Source organism: Truncatella angustata (genome assembly GCF_020726525.1).
Source record: "Truncatella angustata strain MPI-SDFR-AT-0073 chromosome Unknown BKA67scaffold_3, whole genome shotgun sequence".
NCBI classification, from domain to species: domain Eukaryota; kingdom Fungi; phylum Ascomycota; class Sordariomycetes; order Amphisphaeriales; family Sporocadaceae; genus Truncatella; species Truncatella angustata.
In genome coordinates, this window is record NW_025763383.1 from 2,325,728 (window position 1) to 2,345,768 (window position 20,041).

Below are 20,041 nucleotides of genomic sequence, written 5' to 3' on the forward strand. Positions count from 1 at the left end.
CGAATAACTACTATATACATCTCTTTATCATAACACATCCTATTAAGAACGGTGCTCTGCCTCCCCTATTACCCTTCTTGGATCAGCGTGTGCCATGCTCACACTGAAATGAAGGTGCATTACAACTCTTGGCAGTCCACACAATACTCCTTAATCCCACCAATGAAGTTCAATTTTACGAGACTACTGTATCCGATTCAGGGAAAATGGATATGTGCAAAATCAGGATGCTTGACAGTTCTCATTGATGTAATATGTCAAAATTAACCTTAAGTGCTGGCTGTCGTTGGCCGAAACCAATACGATTTACTGGTAAGATATTATAAATGCCAAGAATCATCTCATATCTTCCTGAAACGGTTCGCCAAGCCTTCCGTAATGGAACAATTCCAGAACATTGCCTGCCCGTAGCCGGATCGTCCTCATGGCGTCAGGGTCGTCGGGACAATTCAAAGCCCAATCAATAGACGCCAGTCACAAGAACTCATTGTACCTGGGTAGCACGCTATTGTTTCGCCGCCTGCTATTGTTTCGCCGCCTGCTCGCCCCGTCGCTCAATCGAGGGCTGTCGGTGTATATTTGGCACACACCGCATGATTCTACAGTGATATGAGAAGTCGTCTTGACCGGCGACCTGAAGCAATGCCCAGCGCGGGAGCAATTTCAATTGCCACCTCGCGAGATTTAGGTTTTCAGCGCCGCATGGCAGGGCTGTTCATGCTTGGCATCGTGGACGGGGATTTTCCCTGCTCATTCGCCTCGGACCGATTCGCGCATTCCGGATTCTTGGTTGTAACAATTTGGGCCGCAAACAGCGTGGGCATGAGGAAAGGCGGCTGGGGAGCACATAAGTCTACGGGTGGTGCTGCAGACTTCTTGTGTCACTGTGCTGGTCATTGAAGAAGCAGAGATAAGGTCATTTTCAGTTTTTCGGACTCACTAGAGTGAACAGTGCCTTTGAGTGGAGGGTCTGGCGAAGAAGAGTATTCACGGCTTGGTCCCGACTTGCTCTCAGAGGTAGGAAAAAGGCAAGAGATAGCTGTGGGTGCCTTGTCGCCTCATTCCCCATGGCAATGGTTGATATATGAAGCGTTTCGACCGCATTGATAGATACAAAGTGGCAGTATTACCCATAATAGATCACATTTGATTATCCTTGAGGATATACGCTAAGTAATACTTCCTAGCTGGCTTATGACCAGATGAGAAACATAGAAGGCCCTAGGCGTTAAAATCACTGGCATTCTTTACGTTGGACAAGTTTGGGTAGTTCTTTGAATTATCGAATGATGAGAGTTCGTAACTTATCGGACACTCATCTCAAATTTCATTAGATAAACTGTAAAATAAGTGATTGGGTGGAGGGATCCGGGCCCTGCGCTCATGAGATACATTGTGGGTAAGTTATCGAGATATTTAAAACCTTTCATTCAAGTTTCACTTCTCCTTGCCCAACGAGCAGACTCAATCCAAGCGAATCAAAACAGTATGGCAAAGGACGATGCCTGCAAACACCGTTATCAGCATGTCGGATCCCGACGTTCATGCCGACGAGCCAAGATCCAAGATCCGGCCCAGAGATATCCCGACTTGATAGATGGCTTCAACAGACCTGACGTAGACAAGTATCATATGACGTCTAGCAAGGAATGAGGATCTGTTCTAGAATTGAGCTCGTGCGGGTCGAGTCTCGGCTGATACTGGCATTCGTCTTCCGGTGTCCTGGGGTGACTGTATCCGAAGATTTGAAGACACCTGATGATGAAATAATATCCTACTACGAAAGCGTTAGACCAAATTCTTCAAATTGTGTGCATTGTCTGTCTGTGGAAGTCAAACAAGTCTCTTGACATGTAGGTGGTACAGAGCAGGAGGCATAACAACCACGGAATACTCTGTAAAAATTTTTTAACAGTCTGTATTAGTTCAGCAGTGCAGTTAACTATTGTTTCCAGAGGAATGCTCCGCCTGGAACTATTTATAGCCGGCAGATCTAGAGCTTACTTGTCTTCAAGACATCTCTCGCACCTCCTTTCTCGCCAAACATTGCCCGCAAATCACCAATGATAGCTTCTGGATTCTCCCAAGCCGGAAAGTGCCCGCCCTTGGGATGTTGCTTTTCATGCACGACGTTCCCCATCTGGCGACTCCATACTGCGGGCAAGGCGATCACGTCCTTTGGGAAATGGCCCAAGCCCATCTTGACATTTTGATACTTGGCCATTTCATTCCACAAGTTCTGTCCTCCGCCAATGGCGCTACCTCCGGCCGCCGACGTGTTTTCATGCATGTTCTCATAATAAAGCCTCACACTAGCTGCGGGACCAGCCGTACTGAACCAGTAGATGCTCATCCAGGTACAAACCTCGTCATCCGTCCAGGGGTACGAGTCCGTCCAGTCGTGCAGCTTCTCATATATCCAACTGAGCAGCGCGACGGGGCTATCTGCAAGAGCGTACCCGATCGTCTGGGGCCTGGTGCTCTGGACCTGATTGTACCCACGGCCCTCCTGCCGAAACCACTTGCTTCTGGCGAGACCCTCCTTCTCGCGCTGCGTCCAGGGCTTGACCATGCTCTCAACGGCCAGTAGCGGGTGCCTCAGGAGCGAGGGCGGGCTTCCCATACCCAGGTTGACGTGCTGCGCCCGCGCGTGCGCCGGATAGAAGTAGGACATGGCGCGCGTGATGGCCCAGCCCCAGTCGCCGCCCTGGGTCACGTACTGATCGTATCCGAGCTTGAGCATGAGCTTGTTCATAACCTCGGCGTGCTGGGCGATGGAGAAACCGCGCTTCTTGGTCCCCTCTGAGAAGCCGAAGCTGGGCAGCGAGGGCACCACCACGTGGAACGCGGGGGCTCCGCCCTCACCGGTTCCCTCGGCCAGCGGCTCGACGATCTTGGTGCCCTCGTAGAAGCTGCCGGGCCATCCGTGCACGAAGATGAGAGGTATGGCGTCCGGGCGGGGACTTCGCCGGTGGATGAAGTGCACATTGAGCGTTTCGAAACCCTCGACGGAGATAGGTGTCGTGAAGTGCGGAAGCTCGTTCAGCCGAGCCTCTGCGCGCCGCCAGTCGAAGTTCACGGCCCAGTGTTGGGCCAGGCGTTTGACGTCCGCCAGAGGCGTGCCAAGATCCCACTCGGCTCCGTCGAGCTCGTCTGGCAATCGAGCTCCAGAGAGGCGGCTCTTCAGGTCTGACAAGCCTGCATCGGAAATGGCAATGCGGTAAGGCTGTATGTCAGACATGGTCAAGGAACTCAGTATCTCGACGTCCGTACGTTATGTACGGTTTGTTTGGCTCCAAATTGTAGGTTCTCATAGGTTTTCTTTAAGAAACTGACCATTTACCGGCAGGCGGAAAATTTGAAAACGTAAGAAGCATCCCTAATCGAGGCTATAATATATGTTAAAGTTGGAAGACACGAGTGATAGGACGTGCAATTATTAACCCCGCATCACAAGACTTATTGCTCCAAGCAAGAGTACGCTTTTGGGACGGAGTCCAAGCATTCGGTATTGCGGCGTATGGTACGACTGTGCCGTCAGACTGTATAGTCTACTGCGGGGCCATTTATACCTCGTCGCGCCATCAATGTTCCAAAGTAAGATCTACGGCTTTCATACTTGTTCACTCGGTCCTGCATCGTAACCTCCTCGTATGTTTCAATTTTCGGGCTCATTCCTCACTCCGGTGCCTTCTATTCCTCCACAGTTCTTCTGCATATCAGGTTACAAAGGAACAAGGGGTCGTACTATGCCAACGTCCCATAAATATATCTGCAGAGTGGGTCTATGAAGCTTAAAAGGTCCCAGTTGAGTGGTATACCACGTCTGATGTGTTTATCTCACATGAGTGTCCACGACTAAAGAAACTCTTTTCTTATATCCTAAACCGTCCAAACCTTGGCGGCAAAAGCGTCTGGATTATCTGTGTATAACGGCAAGAGGTTCATCCGAGATTCTTCATAAATTAAGAATGACCGGAAAAAGAAAGAAGAAGCAACAAAACATTAAAAAAGCCCATTCTGAACAGGAGCAGCGATACGATGATGCAAGGTGCACACATCAGTAGTAGTAGTGGTGGTGGTGGTGGTGGAATGTCAAAACTGAGCTCCCGAATAAATTACTCAGAGCAGAGGGTATCAACCACAAACTAAACTCCATAGCCAAGCCAAGCCGGGCCGCATATTTCCAAATTTCATCTTTCATACATAAATCGGATGCATATCCCGTTGTTCCAGAGTTTCTTTGCATGTTTTCCACGAGTGGGCATGGCAGTGCTAGCACGCCTCTGTGTTGTCTTCAACGATTCGGAGTTGGAGTGCATAACCATTGAATCAGACCCGGAGAGTTGAGACATCGCTTCGTGCAAGCTGGTATTGTTCGGGTGCCAAGGTTGTCACTTTGTCGCACGAACCACTAATCCTCGTCGTTTTCGTCCTCCTCGTCGCTTGTTGCCTCAATGTTTGCCTTTGTTGGCTTCTTCTTCTCTTTGGTTGTGCTTTTCTGGACGCCCGACGACAAAGCGGGGCCCGAGGGGATCTCTGCAACGTCGTGGCCTTGTGCGGAGAGCTCGGCATTGATGGCGGGAATCGCCTTCAGGAGAGCGTTGTATTGCTCGACGGTCAGGGAAATGCCCTACGAGACTTCGTTAGTGGGGGCATGGAAGAGTCAAGGAACGAGAGGGTTGGCCACCTTCTTGCCAGGCTTCATGACTCCTGCAGCCTCATAGTATTCGCGGATATTGACATAGGGCTTCTTCTTGAACTCGGATAGTCCGACGCGGCGAGTGTGAGAAAGCTATAAAGAAGAAGAAAAGGTGATGGTGTCAGCATGGGATCGAAGCTCTGACTGCAGGAAGAGGCCTTACACCCCACCAGGAATTTCCCTGGTCATCCTTGCCCGAATCAAGATCAGCTCCTCCGGTCTTGACCTTCTTGGTGGTCTTGGTAGGTTTGGTGTCAACCTCCATGTCACTGTCGTCGTCGCCGTCATCACGGGCGCGTTTTTTGCTTTTGTAAGCCATGTCTGGGATGGCTCCGCTGAGGGTGAATATCAAGGCTACAGTCTGTCTTGTGTGTGAAGTGTTGATGAAACCAGCCTGTTTTCATACCAGGCAGGTTGGAAGGTGGGGTTTGATAAGGCAGATGATCTACAGTTATGTCGGACTGACTGGGAACGCGTTGGCATTTGGGCCGGGACGCGTTACCGTTCCAGGGGTCCTTTTTGGCTTAATTGACTTTTAGTTGGCGACTTCATCGGCCTGGGGGGGGTGGTTTCTTCTCTTCTTCTAAGGTTACCAGATAAGGTTCCTTTCAGGCCTTTCAGGGGGTTTCCGTGAGCTGAGCGGCTACTCCCCAAAGTTCACTCGCCACGTATCTCAATCTAGTCTTGCTAATCCATGTGTTACTTGTTGTGCTGTGATAATAGAACCTCATGGGGATCCCATGGGTTTTAGAATGCGATGTGCAAGCAACATGGTGAGTGCTGGAGCCTTGCTGGCCTGTGCTGTGCCAGTGTTAATTTAATGGCCATGTCGAAAATATGCGCCGCCTTGCAGCAATTGAATGACTTGTGGAGACTCGACAACGGTCCCTAGCTGAAAATAGTACATACTCGGCAAGCCTTCCACAGGGGCAGAAGGGGCTCCTGCTTTTTTCTACTGTGGTATAACTTACACAGGACAAGGGCTTGAAGGGCAGGCACCCCGGCAAGCTGTCTTTTAGAACCACTGGTACCGCTGGAACCACTAGGTTAACCTAAGGTTAGCCCACCCCAAAGGTCGAGCCGCTTCTGATTGTGGAGGGCAGTGGCTCAGATGTCGAATGTCACAAAAGGTCGAAACACCCGGGGAATCAAACAAGTTCCAGTCTCACTCGCGCCTGTTATTTGTTTGCCCTTCTGCCTTTTGGTGTTTTCCAAGCCCTTGGGTTTCCTGTCCTGTCCTGTCTTCACCGTAATAGTAGAACGTTTTGACTTGTCTAAACCAGCCTTTCCTGTACTGTCAGACCAATCAATCCTTTATTGCGATACATCCTGGGGCATGACGACATCTGTGCCTTCATATCATTCTCGCTCCTTCCAAGTCCACAACACCAAAGAATCACGACCCTCATGAACTCCGAGAAAGATGCGCACCATGGCGCAACTACCGACAGCCCTGCCAGCATGGAATCCCCCAACTTGGTTGACGCTATAGCCACGGAACAGCTCCCGAAATCAGAGACTCCTACCGTCCCGGCGCGCCCTGCGGCTTCCGCTGCTCAAGAGGAAGATCTGCCAACCAAGGCATTCCAATTCCTGTCGACCGCGACCCCAGGGACTCTGGGGGCTATCGCCGTGGGACTCGCAGCCGCCACCTACTTCGTGTTAGGCCAGGTTGGCCTGATTCTCATCGGCGCATTTGGTGGCGTAACTCTCTTTGTGTCCTACGAGGCCAAACACCCCGAGGTCTCGCGTGCCGTGCGCGGAGAAAGAGGCTATGACTTCCTGGACCGACTGCTTGACGCGAAACCACAAGCATCTGCTATCAAGGCAGAGCAGGACGAGGAAGCTGACGAGCAGGCCCTATCCCGAAGCTTCGACGACTTCCAGCCCGAGACACGCCAGGCCCTCAACAGCCTCGTCGATGCTGTCATCCGAGACTACGTCGACTGGTGGTATGGACCTATTGTGCCATCTGACAGGGCCTTCCCGCTATCCTGTCGCAAAGTCCTGACATCCTTCCTCCTGTCTGTCTCGAACCGACTGAGCCGCAAACGCCCCGCCGATGCCTTCGTCGACTTCCTCACAAACACCTGTTCCATCATAATAGTCTTCTTCTCGGAAATGACGGCTGCCTATGCTTCAGTGTCTGCGGATGGCGCTACCAATGCTGCAGACGCCATATATAGCTACCTGTCCACCAACACCGATTCCGCTCTCTCCAATCTGCTCGACCAGAGGCAGCAAGCAGGAAAATTCAAGTTGATCGCTGAGGATTTGCTGAGTTTCTTAGACCGGTCGGCATATGACTGTGATCCTGCCCGTATTTTCCTGAGACAGATTCTCGCCACAACAATTCTTGAGGGGACTCTGCAGTCGTGTTCCAAGGCAGAGTGGATCAATGGCTGGATTGTGTACTTGTTGGAGTCGGGCGAAACCGATCTGTCTCAGGCCATCGATGAGGCTATTCAAGACCAGAAGGCTTTCGCCGACGTTGACGGGAATTTCGGGAACATCAGCTTGGTCAAAGGCAACCGCAACAGCTACGAAATGGATGGCGCTAGGAAGAAGGAGGCAACCCACAAAAAGCAGTTGTCCAGGGCGGATGAAGAGATGGAACGTGCCATGGAAGAGATGAAAAAGATGAACACCATGATCGCCGAGGCTGATAAGGCTAAGAACTCGTCTGCCAGCGAGGAATTGCAGCCCTCACTATTCCCAGATAGCGCATTGCACGAATTCCCAAGCCACCAGGTCTTAGATAGCGACTTGTCGCCCAGAGCTGCCGATGCGCTGTCTCTTGAGGCCAAGGATAAAGTCAGCGACCTGCCCACCGAGAAGAACGCAAGCAAGGAAGAGTTTGTCAGGTCACCCGTCACCCCCAAGTCGATCGCAGATATTTCGAGCCAATCGCCCTCACCAAACTCGGGACATGACGCTGGAACCACTTCTCGCTTTACCAACTTCGATCAGATTGTGCCACCTGCCCGGGAAGAATCAGAAGAGGAGCCACGTCAGGTGCCACCGCTGACTTTGCACAACGCCATCGTCACTATTCTCGATGACCCGGGTACTGAGAAGGGGCGGTTGCGCACAAGACCCAATTGGGAGTATCTGGTCCAGGTAGAGCCAGCATCGTCTCATCATCCTGGGTGGATGATAATGAAGAGTTACGCACAATTTGAGGCACTTCACGAGAGTCTGCGACGCATCGCAGCTATCTCTGGCGCTGCCGCTTTCCTCGAGGTCCACACTACGTTCGCAGTCTGGAAGTTGCATACTCGAGAGTCTTTGCGGGGGGAGATTGAACGATACATGCGCGCTGCGTGCTCAGAGAAGCCTTTGGCAGAATCAGAAGCTATGAAGCGCTTCCTGGAAAAGGGGCAGGAAAGTAGGATGACCGCCCAAAGAGGCTTCTCCTTTGATTCGTTGAGCAAGGGAATGCTTGATGCTGTTCAGAACACCCCGAAAGGGCTATTCGACACCAGCAAAGTAGTAGTTGGAGGTGTCACAGGAGTTTTCGGCAATATTGGTCTTGGCCAGCGTAAATCGACGGTCTCTTCCGTTCAGGAGGCCGTAGCTCCCAAGACAAATGGTTCCGCTGCAAATCGTCCACTGTCACTTTCTGCACTCCCACGCATGGAGGCGGCCTCTGACGTGAAACCCAGGGATAGTATGGAAAGTACTCGATCGTCGATCATCTCCACACAACCTGGCAAGATGCCCCTAATGGACCGAAGGCCTAGTTATCAGCTCGACTTCGAGCAGGAGGCATTGCAGCCAAGTCGCGCCGATCGATGGGAGCGCAACAAGTCGATCAGCGCAACAAGTAGCCGAGGCAACAGTCGTGCGTCCAGTATGGCTGCGTTGCGCTCGCCCCTAAGGTCTCCATCAGACATAAATCTTGCAACCATGAAGCTTCCGCCACCCCCTACCGAGATACCGGATGACTACGACTCTCCAGTGAATACACGTCCTAGCAGCGACGCATATTCCAGGACAGACAATGGTCTTCTGTCGCCACAGACATCCTTCTCTTCGCCCTCAAGATCCCTAACATCTCAACATCAGGAGAGATCGTCCATTAGCGAGCCTCCGGCGCAACGCCGGAGGAAACAGTTTCCACCATTGTCCGAGCAGGAGACCCGTGTTGCTGTGGAGCTACTCTTCGCGGTCATCAATGAGCTCTATACTCTATCGTCGGCGTGGAACATCCGACGTACCCTGCTCACAGCGGCAAAATCTTTCCTCGTTCGTCCTGGAAACCCATCACTCACATCTTTAAAAACGGTGATCCAAGACAATGTCTTGGAAGCCAACACGTCCGATGCGGGTATTGCGTCACATCTGCGTAAATTACGCGAGAACTCTCTTCCTACAGAAGAGGAGCAGAAAGCCTGGCCGGCCGAGCTTACTGCTGACGAAAAAGAAGAACTGAGGATCAAAGCGCGCAAGCTTTTCATCCAATCTAGTGTTCCCGCGGCGCTCATGGGTATCATGGGAGCATCAGCAACCAGCGAGGCGCTGGGAAGACTTTTTGACTGCTTACAGATCGAGGAAGTTGCACGTGGTTTGTTCTTTGGCATCATGTTACAGGCCGTCCGTGTCATTACGCACTAGATGATTTCGAGACGACATGCACGATGGAGTTTTGTGGGAATAATTATTTTTCCCTTTTCGATTAGATGATCGATCCATCGCCACGATAACAGGGCTTGTATTATTACTATAATCGGGGACGAATGTACGACTATATGGCGCTTTCGCCTCTAGAACCACGCCGGGACACGCAGGAGTTTGCGGACTACAGGGATGTGGGATGACGAGAACATAGATAATAAACAGAGGTCGCATATTTGACACGTTGAGATGTCCTTGCATGCCACTGCATGCTCAGGCGCTGCGGTGGCATCAGATGACTCAGATGCTGTGCAGCCTGAGAGAGCTTCCTTTCTTTAGCTGATATCCGTATAAAAACTTACAGGTCGACTTACACTCAGCATGTTACACTAAACAGAACCTATCTTTAGCCATTGTATAACACTCAGCCCCAGCCCCCAACGTTGTACTACCTGATATCGACGTAATTTGCTACAATTAGCAACAAGGCTTTACCTTTTGGCAGTGATCAACTCTACCGATAAAGTCGACCACTTTTGCGATTGCAACACGAACATTTTTTCCTCGGAATACCATGATCACTATTTTCAAGCTTCATTATAAGCATGCCTTCTCTAAAATTGTGGTATTGGGAGGCTATCTCGATGTGCTCATCAGGACTTTGTCTCCTGGGCCTGGTGTTTATCTTGGCAAAGTACCACGGACATCCAATCTTCTCCTGGCACGGCGTCAACCTTTAGACCGTCATTTCCATCATATCCACAGCCGGAAAAGGTCTGTTGCTGCGCGCGGTCGACGAGGCAGTTGGCCAGTGGAAATGGGTTCTCTTCCCGCGCAAACGCTGCATTCTAGGGAGTCTACAGCTATTGTGGTGGCTCAAGGGGCCGTAAGTGCAAAGCAGTGGTCGAAAGGATACGTTCACGTACTAACGAGGCCATCTGACTAAAGTGCTTTGGTCCATCTCGGCTCTATCACGAGACTGCTTTCGCTCGCCATTGACCCTTTCTCGCAACAGCTTATACAACTTCATCGAGGCGTTGTCCACACAGAGGATGCTTCTCTCATGTTGAAACGAGCTGAGCGATACTCGAAGGGCAATCAGTTTCGCGGGCCTGGCCCAGTACCAAAGCCTTATGCGACAGTCTTCGCCGACGCCGATTATGCAATGTAGTCTGCGATATTCTACGCGCTGTCCCATTTGGAGTCAGACATTGTTCAGCAGCTCGAATACACATGCTCCACGGGAAACTGTACGTGGGAAAAGCCTATCGAGTCCCCATCAGTGTGTAGTAGATATGCGAACTTGAGCTCTGTCCTAGAGCAGCACGAAGACATGGGTGGGCCGTGGGTCGATCTCATGAGAGATGACGGTGCCGTAATGATACAGTTGAATTCGTGAGCTTGCCGTCTACCGAACGCCCTCATCATCGACAACTTGAGAGGGTGGACTTTTCGGCGTGGGCAACTCGATGACTGGAATCCTGGGACAATGATGATGGTTTTTGGTACTGGTGATCCATCTCAAAGCAATAATATGCAGGATGTAGATACGCTGATATGGGCAATGAGTATGCTGGAAGTGTAGCGTCTTGGTAGCCCGCTGATAACATCACTTACTACAACGTGACGACTGCGCAGGCCGAAGGCTTGTTCTTCGACAGCCGCATCTCCTCGCTGGCTCGCGGCGAACTGCGGCTTCGGTCGGGCAATGGCTATTGCGACATCTCCCAGAATGCGGCTGACTCCATTTCGTCGTTCTTCCAAACCACACTCGCCCGGCAGGCACCCATTCACAGTCATACCTCCAACGACAGTATCCGCATCATCCATGGTCACCTGAACGGGTTTTACTGAAGAACACCCACGAGCAGTACGAGCCTAGCGTCATGCAGGTGCTACGGCACCAGGACGACACACCGGCACTCTTCATGTCCAGCGGGACTGGATCGTGATGCACGTGGCTGTCTTCTCACTAGGGCTGAGCTTTCTCCTCGCTACGATCACCAGAAGCCGTGATGGCTCTCCGGGCGGTTTGCCGGTCTGGAGGAAGGGCGCCCTGGCTTCCTTGAACTATGGGGCTCAGTTGGGACGTATCTTCGGGTTGTCGGATGGGCTGAAAGAGATGCGCGGCGCGGCGGAGATCACCATGGCGACCATGTTGCTAAGATCTGAGCACCTCGACGGACACAGGTCGAATGACTGTTCGGAAAAGTTGTTCTGAATATTTCGAGCATCACTCCAACTTCAGTCCTGCCATACGAAGCAATACAGCCAGACAGAACTGATAGGAGAGGTGGGCAAAAATCGTATATTTCAAACCCAGGCCTTGATCACAGGGGACGAGGAAATCCTTTGTTCCCGCTTCCTCGGCCTGTGCGCGTTGCTGTTGTAAATTCCCCTGGCAAAGGCGTGGCTCTTAAAATAAAGAAAATGGAGAAAAGGGAAAGAAAAGAAAGAAAGAGGAAGGAAAAGAGGGGGTGGGGGAACAGAGAAAAGCAGAAACTGGTACGAGCTCTGATCAAAAGAGTCTGACACGGTCGAGTCAATTCGCACGCAACATGAGGCACAACACTGGGTTCTCGCCCTTCTTGTTTCAGGTACGACGCAGAGTAGACAGAAGAAAGCACGATTACTGCGATATTGTGGACTACGCCCGGGCTCCCATTTCCTCTGTTACACTAACATGCTGGCCTCAAATATCCAAATTAACATTCCATGGCCCTGAGAAATGGATTGCATGGGAGCATTTGGTGCATAATAGACCAGCGCAAGCTTCCAAGGCCTTACAATGAGCTTAGATACACACCAAATCGGGAATAATGGTCTTTATTAGATATCATGGACTTTTCGCATTAATAGTCTACATGGTAAGGTAATGGCATATATCACACGCTTCCATGATCCTCGCTTTTAGGGTTCCCCCGCCGCATGCATCGCATCCAGCGCCTAAACATAATCATGAAGACATCGTAAAACATACCCCAGGAAAGGCCCCTTTCAGAAGATGATAAGAGCTTTCCATTTCCTTCTCTTTACCATGCTTTTGTTTTGAAACTGTCGTCAGTTCCCATGGCTTAGTCAGCCACCTTTTCTTTTACCAACCTCGCTTCGAATATCCAGCGACGTAGCCCCCTAGACTCTCTGGTAGAATAATAGGTAGGCGACCTTGTTGTCTGCCTTGTTGTCCTTGATGGGCTTAGGTGGAGTTATTGCTGGGTTGGCACCGCCGTTGACGATGCTGCTCCACTTCTTCGCACCCGCTGCAGGGGCGCTCACCTTGTTCCAGCCCTCGTCATCGGCAGTTTCGTCACCGATACCTTCAAATCTGTTGCCAGAGCCACCCACGGCAGGTTCCTTCTTAGGATCGGACCAGTTCTTCTCCTCCTCTGCACCACCCTCTGCGACATCCTCGCTGCGCACACGTCGAATAAAGGTGTCATCAATGCGGATCCATTCTCGGCCATCTTGACGACGAACATCGACGGTGTAATGCCCCCCACTGGCGTTCTTGCCATGGTGGTAAACAACAGCAATCAGCTTGTACTTGGGAGCACCACCGAGCTCTTGGTTCACTCTCTTCAGTCGAGGGATGACCTCAGAGGGAATCTCAAGCTCCAAGGGGTATCCGACCTTCTTCCAGATCTTCATGGTACCGCCTTTAGCATCGAAGGTGAAACGTTTGAGATGTAAAATAAGAACTGGCGGAAGTGACTCAATGAAGACTTGTTTGTAGGCAACAGCATCACGGCCTCTAGGTGACCCAAAGTCCCCGGTCAGCTTTTCTGTTCGAGTGATGTTCTTAAGCGCGTCGACGATATTGCGGACTTGTGGCGAGTCGATATCTAATTGTAGGGGTTGATAAGGCTCGAGCGTGACGGAGTCCTTGAGGCCTGTTACTCGGAGCTCGGATCGAAGTTGACCACCGAAGATCTTAGTGATCGGAGAGGAGGTAACAGGGTTCCCGGAAGAGCGTGTGATAGCCGACCGCTGCTTTCTGCCCACCTCAAGCCATGCACTACTGTCATTTTCTGTGGGCGTAGTTGCGGTAGGGCTTGTAGCGGACGAGTTCGCGGCTGTAGTGGCAGCCGATGTCTCAGGAAGGTGACGCAACACGCTCGCACATTCATCATGGAGGGCTTCCAACAAGAAACCAAGGAACTCCTCGGCGTCCTGCTGGTGACCGCGCTGAAGTGGAGTTAGTCACTGGTTCAATATTTTGTTTTGGGACAAGACACTAACCCTCATGCTTGCAAATCGTGGCAGCTTCCTAATAGCCTCATACACGAACTCTGGAGTGAAGGGCTCACCGTACTGCTCCAACTCCTCGTTCTTCAGTCGTCGCCGCAATTGATCTACAGATGTAGCAGAGTCAATGACCTTATACTCGCGCATAAAGTTAATCCTAGGAACTAGTTAGAATGGAAGTTTATGGCGACAGGTTGGGTATGAGATATCTGCTTACATGGCATCGATTAAAGGTGTTTCACTGTTGAAACTATGGGCCACCTTTTTACCAACCTGGTCCAAAAAGTCATAGAATGGTATACAGAAGATCAGAACTTGAAGGACCTGGACATTCTAGTCAGCTCCTCAGTTCAAACAGAACCTCCGAGAAGAAATTAACTCACAGAATTCATATAACACATATTGCCAGTATTTATCAGACCTCTAGGTTCAAGGAAGGGAAACTTTGAACCGCTGTTCACCCGGAAGTTGTGAAGAGCCTCAGCCTGAGAGCTAGCGTTTGACTTTGCAAACCCCGGTACAGCAGCAGCTTCGTTGACGCTTACATCGACTGCGTTGTTGCCGTTGACAGTCGAGTTTGTAACAGCATGGCGCACTGCATTGGGGGTGGCACCTGACGCAACCAGACTTGCCCAAGACTTGGGGGCCGCTTTAGCAGGAGCGGATGCCGACTCAGGCTTGGCCTCGTCCGCCTCAGCAGCTGTGGTTTGATCCGCGCTGTTTGTTGCAACCTCAGCAGCTGCCTCTAGCTCCTGCTTCTGCTCTGCCGCCGGCTTATCTGTGCTAGCTGTGGTTCTCGTATCCTTAGGACTGTTCTTAGGTAGGACAGGGACAGCCGGAACCGCTGGCACAGCAGTCTTAGAAGCTGATCTGGTAGGTTTGATAGGGGTCACACTTGCTGCAGTCGATAATTGTGTAGTATGGGCAGAAGCAGGCGAGGTCGGAGATGTGGATTGTGTGCTTTCAGAAGGCATTTCCTGAGTCGAAGGAGTTTCTGGCCGCTCAGTAGACGCCGTGGCAGGTTCAGGAGCAGCGACAGCTGATTGTAGCAGGGTTACTGCGTCCTCTGGTTTGGTTGCGGCCTTAGGGGCTGAAAGCTCAGGCAGGGTCTCGGTGGCGGGTTCCTGTTTGGTTGGCAACTCAATACCACCGTTCGTAGAACTCAAGCTTCTCCTCCTTCGGCGAGATTTCGCGGCTCTTGTGGGGAATGGTGAGTCGGGATCGGAGTACCACGGCAGCTATCCACGAGAGCAGTCAGTCTATGTGGCCGAAGAAACTCTAGGCGGAACAACGATTACTTACAGGGTATTTGAAGGGGGCTTTAGCTGGCAGAACCTCAGGTGCAGACTGCGGTGCAACGGGTGGGGGAATCTCCTGAGTCTGTGATGTCGGAGGGGTCAACGGAGGTTGAACAGCCTGTGACGAGTTTGTGGAAGATGGCGTGTGAGGAACGGGCGCAGAAGGCGGTGGTTGCGTCATGTGGTAGGGGGGAGGAGGAGTCGATATGGCGGGCGATGGCTGTTGCGGGGGCGGCCGCGAGTATGGTTGAGGTGTATGTGCCATGCTGGATGAGACGACGGGAGCGTACTGCTGGTGAATGACTGGAGGCGACCGTACGGCATACGGGTTGTACGGCATACCGTATGGGCCGGGCATGCCAGTGGCGGGATAGTGAGGCGGGGCTTGCGGATAGTAGGCACTGGCATACGGGTTCATGTGACTGCTCTGGTAGTATATGGGCTGGTTGTGGTTGTGGTGGCCATACGAGTGCTGCTGATGCGGATACTGCGGTCGCCTCCTAGGTCCATTTCCCGTGTGTGGTCCCGGTCCCGGTCCCGGTCCCATGTCTACCGGTGCTCTTCCTCCTGGCCCCATTCCTCCGACACCGCCAGGCATGGGCTGCCCAGCCGGCAGATGATGGTTCATCTTGCCGGCTTGGGGGTAAGAAGCAGCGGCAATCTCGACCACTGCTCCGGGAAATCAATCACTGAACAGTGACGCGCTTTTGAGGGCCTTGATTGCTCAAGATGGCGTAGCACGAGGCGCTGGTGGGCGGCAGTTTGCGCAGACTCGTTCTCTGTAGGAGGGTCGCCTCAGTCCAGATGAGTAGAGTGGGCGCGGTGGGCGCGTTGTTGTCGTGGTTTGGAGCACCCAACGGGGCCAGCTGTAGCCTCCGAATGCGCTTGTTTCCTTTGCCTGGGAAGGCGAGACAGAAAGAAAGCACGAGCTGAGCTAGCGGAGGAACGGCCCTGAGGATATACGGGAACCAAGAAAAGGATTCACACTAAACAGAAGAAGGAGTGGTAAGAAATAAAATAATAATAGTAATAATTCTTCAACCCTCCACTGATGCAATCGCGTGTCGCCGGCAGCTCGTCGAGTAGATTGACGAGCGCGTTCGCTGGGCGAGAATGATGGAGTCAGAGGTCCAGAGATGTCAATTCACCTTTCCTGGATTTTCTAAAGTTTTCGGCTGTTACCAACAATCTCGCCAAGACAAGGCCTTATTTAGTCAGTTAGGCCTTAGGCTTACTCGCTCTCTGTCTCTTCCCTCTCGGCTTGCCGGTAAACATCAAGTTAGTCTAGGTTAGCAAACCAAAAGGCGCCCGGATCACATACCGGTATCTACGTAGCCTGCGAAGGTCGGGTGGGGATTCTGTGGCTTGGCGAACTTCAAAGCTCCGGCAATCAATCTAACCTTGGATGACCGGCACAGATCCGTAGATAGCTTCAGATCTGACGTTAAAGCCTATCTTCCTGCTCAACGACTGCATTTCCAACCCGGTCTTCTATCAGTCTTGAGTCCCGGGAGCCGATCATAGCAGTAAGCTCCTCCATAAGAATCATCATAAACAACACCCAAACAGAGTTTTTCCCGAAAGCTGATCAGCGTTCGTCATATCTATGGATTTGTTTGGCTTTCTTGGTTCCACCATTTCTCCGCTGCTTCTATGTATATTACTAACATGGGTATCTTCTGTCAAACGGCGTGTTCCTTGGCATCACTCCGCACACTTTATATATTTCCCACCAACGCCCGGGAATGAGAGCCATCACAACATCTACCAGTCCCAAACCATCCCCCCAGGAACAAAATTCTCTATGGGTCTATGGGTCTATGGGTCTTCGTCCATAAACAGGTATCTGCCTTTTTTCAAAGCCTCGCTCCGTCTGAACGCAATTTCCTCCGACTCGATTCGCTTGGCTGCCTCTCTGTACTCCAGTTCTTCTTGCGTGCTGGGCATACCTATGTCAGTCCATCCTGGTGGCTCTTGCATGGCACTGTAGCGTTCGCGGTGCCTGCCATGCTTTTGAGAGTACTCCTTGATCTTGGCATCTAGCCAGATCTTCTCTTTCTCCTCCTTACCCATCGAGCCTAGCCTACCGGCATCCTCCCCTAAATAGTGCTCCAAGAAACTCGTAAACGCAATGTAACTAGTATTGCCGAGATCGTGCTCTGCCAAGGGACGATACAACTTACCGCAACACTCCTCCCTGCTACAGCCGGGTAACAGCGCACGGTCTTTCCCACGAACAACATCAGCGTAGGCGAAATCTAAGCCGTCATTGCATTTGGGGTTGATCTTGAAGTCTGCGCGTTTGAGGCTCCATGCAGGACGCCGGCGCAGGGGAACATCCTTTTTCGACTTTGTCTTTTCAGTTGCGTTCAACGGGGTCTTTTTAGGCTTGATAGCCGACACTGTTCTCTTAGCGTTGCTAGCTGCTGGGGTGCTTGGCGCCCTCAGAGCCTCCCCAACTGTATTCTCTGCTTGCTGCCAAGGAAGCACACGCTTCTCTGGCAACTTGAAGACATGATCATGTCTAGTGGATGTCTTCTTGGCACTCCTCGTGGAGGGACGGATGATAGCCTCTCGTTCTAGTGTAGCAGTGTTGTTAAGAAGATCTGCGAGCCGACCGGCTTTAGTGGTGTGTCGGCCAGCTGAAGTGGGCGTGGGCATTATGCTATTCCCGTCTTCCGCTAAACTTGCTATGCCTTCGCGAAGAGGAACGGGTACAACCGCCTTGAACTTTGGCTCTCGAGCGATAAGCTTTGGTGTTGTGGCTATTGTAGGTTCCAAAGCTGATGACCGATCATTGGGTGTGCCGCATTCCATTGCCTCTGTACACTTGTCGGCTTGGATGTTCCGTCTCCATGGAACTGCCGCTTGGTCACCTTGAATATTGGCGTGAAGCTCGTCAGCCGGTTCGCCATAGTCCATCGCTTCTGTATACTCATTATCCTGAATTGTCTCCCGCCACTGTGCCGCTGCCCGGTCGCGTTCCTGAACATGGGCGCTCATAGAGCCATGTGCAGCAAATGCACTTGGTGAAGAGTCTCTCGCAGAGGAAGAGGATCTGCCGTGAGAGTGCGACCGACCCCTCACAACGGTTTCTGGTGCTTCTCGAGACGCCGACCGGGTCGTTCTTGTCTTCCTCGGCGTCACAATCCTTGCCCCGGCATTATCGAAGTCAAAGCTACTCTCGTGGACAATGAAACGACGCTGTTCGCTAGTCATGATCGGATCAGAGCCCTCCTCCTCCCGTTTGATTCTTGTAGCCGCTGGTGCTTGAGCTGGGGCGTCATCTCGTCTTCTTTTCCGTACAGCTCGTTCAGACACGATGACAGGTGAATCTGATGAAGGCTCCTTAATTGCGTTATGGTAGGTAGCAGCAGCCCACACTGTCGGCAAGGGAGGCAGCGACGGTGCTCGTCCCGTCTCGTCTGTGCCATCTAGTACTGAGGAGTCGCGACTGGCATCGCGCAAAAGCGGTGGCCAAGAGGTAATAACGTCTGTGGCATTTCTCTCGTTCTGCGCCGGAAGATCTTCGGTTTGAAGAGGCCCGTCACCTGTGATCAAGTGGCTTTCTGAGACGAAAGAAGCGTCGACAGTCGCATCATCTTGCGTCACAGCATTTAGCCGCGCTCTGAGCTTCTCAATCTTCTGTTTTCGTGAATTACTCTGCACCTCCAGAACCTTCGAATGTTCTACCCACTTCTCACAGGCTTGAATCTTGTCACGGAGTTGCTTTTTGAGCAGCTCATTTGCACCCAGCACGTCAGAAAACTGACCACGAAGCTTGCCATATTTGCCATTGAGCTTGTTGTACTCCGCAATAAGCTCATCGCGGTTCAGGCTCTCGGTATCAAGGTGATCACCATGCTTGACAGATGCCCCAAGACTTCGCGCCCTGTTCGCGGAGAGGGGGCCCAAAGGCGTCCTAACCTCCGTCCGACTTGCGACTGAGCTCTGTCTCTCGTTTTGATGTTGCTTATGATTGGATGTCTTGAGCTGACCCAGCTCATCCTTCAGATTCTTGTTTTGTTGCTCGAGCCAGCCTACTTTGGCAGCTTGTACTTTCAAGACTTGTATCTGACCGTTGAGTTCCGCCACTTTGATATTCTCGGCGTGATACGCTGCATCATGATGAACATCCACCATCCGAGCCGGGGCTCCGGGTCAAACTCACCATTCTGGTAGTCATTTTCTACGCGATGCAATGCTTCATCCAACGCCTCAAGGAGCGCTGGCTTCGCATTCTCCCTCAGCCAGTTCTCCATGTCGCGTGCTCTGCATGGCACTTTGGGATGTCAAAACCGTTTATTATGGTTGGAAGACGTCACAGACTCGAAACTCGGAACGCGTTCGAGGGCTGTATGCGGGCGCGACTGGAAGTGGGGCTCTTTGACCAGCTACTGCCTATTACTGCCTGCGCTCGAGGCCGCTGTATTAAAGGTGCGGCCTAGTTCGTGGGCAAGCCGCCCCCTGAGCTGAGCGCCCAAGAAACACTAAGCCTACTGTCGCAAGCCTAGCAAGTGCCGCATACCGAAGTTCACAGATGCTACATTTCATTCCTAAAACCTTCTATTCAAATAGGTATGACAGCAACCTCGAAAGTTACTATGTCCAATGACTGCTTTGCACCGAAAGTGAGTAGAATGCTGTAGAATATTACGCCTTACTAATTTTAGTCTGATAATCGTACGAGTTCATGCGACTTCCTGGACTTTGCGTCGATAGCTTGCTTAGCTTGTGCCTATATAGAGGATTTGGACAAACACTAGACCATGATGGCTTCTCTTTAGGGAAGCTGGCGAGCTGACGTGTAGTATAAAGAAACTCTAGGTTAGGATATTCTACTAAGAGAAGATAAGGCAGTAATTGTGTCAGAATTTGTTTCTCAATCTGCGCATTGAACTTTGTGACATGACATACGTACACCATGCTCAGGATGCATTTGAAATTCAAGTCCTCTACGGCAACATCATTTCTCCGTCGTGCTCACTTGAGTAACAGAAAACTAGATCCGCCATCGTTCCGCATCTCATGAATCTATGGACCGCTACGAGACCCATTTGAAGATGCAAAGTGTTCACAGAATTCACAAAACGTCATCCCTACAAGACTTGGGCTTGCGGAGAGATGCGTTCCGTATGGACGAGAGCAGCGACCCACTGAGAACGATACTTTGATTTCT

The 20,041-nt window shown here is 51.6% G+C and overlaps 7 protein-coding genes across 7 annotated transcripts; 3 read left to right on the forward strand and 4 right to left on the reverse strand.

Moving 5' to 3' along the window:
• The first annotated feature begins 1,451 nt into the window (after positions 1 to 1,451).
• BKA67DRAFT_561328 (uncharacterized protein) lies at positions 1,452 to 2,077 on the forward strand. The gene is made up of 2 exons (XM_046102524.1): positions 1,452 to 1,916; positions 2,005 to 2,077. Exon 1 carries the CDS (start codon positions 1,650 to 1,652, stop codon positions 1,848 to 1,850), a length of 201 nt encoding a protein of 66 aa, XP_045959900.1. The 5' UTR covers positions 1,452 to 1,649; the 3' UTR covers positions 1,851 to 1,916; positions 2,005 to 2,077.
• On the reverse strand, positions 1,994 to 3,241 carry BKA67DRAFT_591905 (microsomal epoxide hydrolase; the record flags this gene model as incomplete). The annotated part of the gene is made up of 1 exon (XM_046104775.1): positions 1,994 to 3,241. The coding sequence occupies one exon, from the start codon at positions 3,239 to 3,241 to the stop codon at positions 1,994 to 1,996; it is 1,248 nt and encodes a 415-aa protein (XP_045959901.1).
• Positions 3,242 to 4,331: 1,090 nt separating this feature from the next.
• Positions 4,332 to 5,267, reverse strand: BKA67DRAFT_244541 (transcriptional Coactivator p15-domain-containing protein). The gene is made up of 3 exons (XM_046095702.1): positions 4,866 to 5,267; positions 4,691 to 4,795; positions 4,332 to 4,633 (listed from the first exon to the last, which is right to left on the reverse strand). The coding sequence occupies exons 1-3, from the start codon at positions 5,019 to 5,021 to the stop codon at positions 4,415 to 4,417; spliced, it is 480 nt and encodes a 159-aa protein (XP_045959902.1). The 5' UTR covers positions 5,022 to 5,267; the 3' UTR covers positions 4,332 to 4,414.
• A 547-nt stretch (positions 5,268 to 5,814) lies between these two features.
• BKA67DRAFT_561335 (PXA domain-containing protein) lies at positions 5,815 to 9,561 on the forward strand. Its single transcript, XM_046102525.1, has one exon. It carries the CDS (start codon positions 6,110 to 6,112, stop codon positions 9,317 to 9,319), a length of 3,210 nt encoding a protein of 1,069 aa, XP_045959903.1. The 5' UTR covers positions 5,815 to 6,109; the 3' UTR covers positions 9,320 to 9,561.
• Positions 9,562 to 9,893: 332 nt separating this feature from the next.
• Positions 9,894 to 10,490, forward strand: BKA67DRAFT_534554 (uncharacterized protein; the record flags this gene model as incomplete). Its single annotated transcript, XM_046099878.1, has 2 exons — positions 9,894 to 10,205; positions 10,335 to 10,490. 2 exons carry the CDS (start codon positions 9,894 to 9,896, stop codon positions 10,488 to 10,490), a joined length of 468 nt encoding a protein of 155 aa, XP_045959904.1.
• Positions 10,491 to 12,451: 1,961 nt separating this feature from the next.
• On the reverse strand, positions 12,452 to 15,409 carry BKA67DRAFT_516502 (uncharacterized protein; the record flags this gene model as incomplete). The annotated part of the gene is made up of 5 exons (XM_046097816.1): positions 12,452 to 13,504; positions 13,559 to 13,721; positions 13,782 to 13,888; positions 13,948 to 14,802; positions 14,867 to 15,409. The coding sequence occupies 5 exons, from the start codon at positions 15,407 to 15,409 to the stop codon at positions 12,452 to 12,454; spliced, it is 2,721 nt and encodes a 906-aa protein (XP_045959905.1).
• A 1,271-nt stretch (positions 15,410 to 16,680) lies between these two features.
• Positions 16,681 to 19,124, reverse strand: BKA67DRAFT_657564 (uncharacterized protein; the record flags this gene model as incomplete). Its single annotated transcript, XM_046107135.1, has 2 exons — positions 16,681 to 18,980; positions 19,034 to 19,124. The coding sequence occupies 2 exons, from the start codon at positions 19,122 to 19,124 to the stop codon at positions 16,681 to 16,683; spliced, it is 2,391 nt and encodes a 796-aa protein (XP_045959906.1).
• Between the last annotated feature and the right edge of the window lie 917 nt (positions 19,125 to 20,041).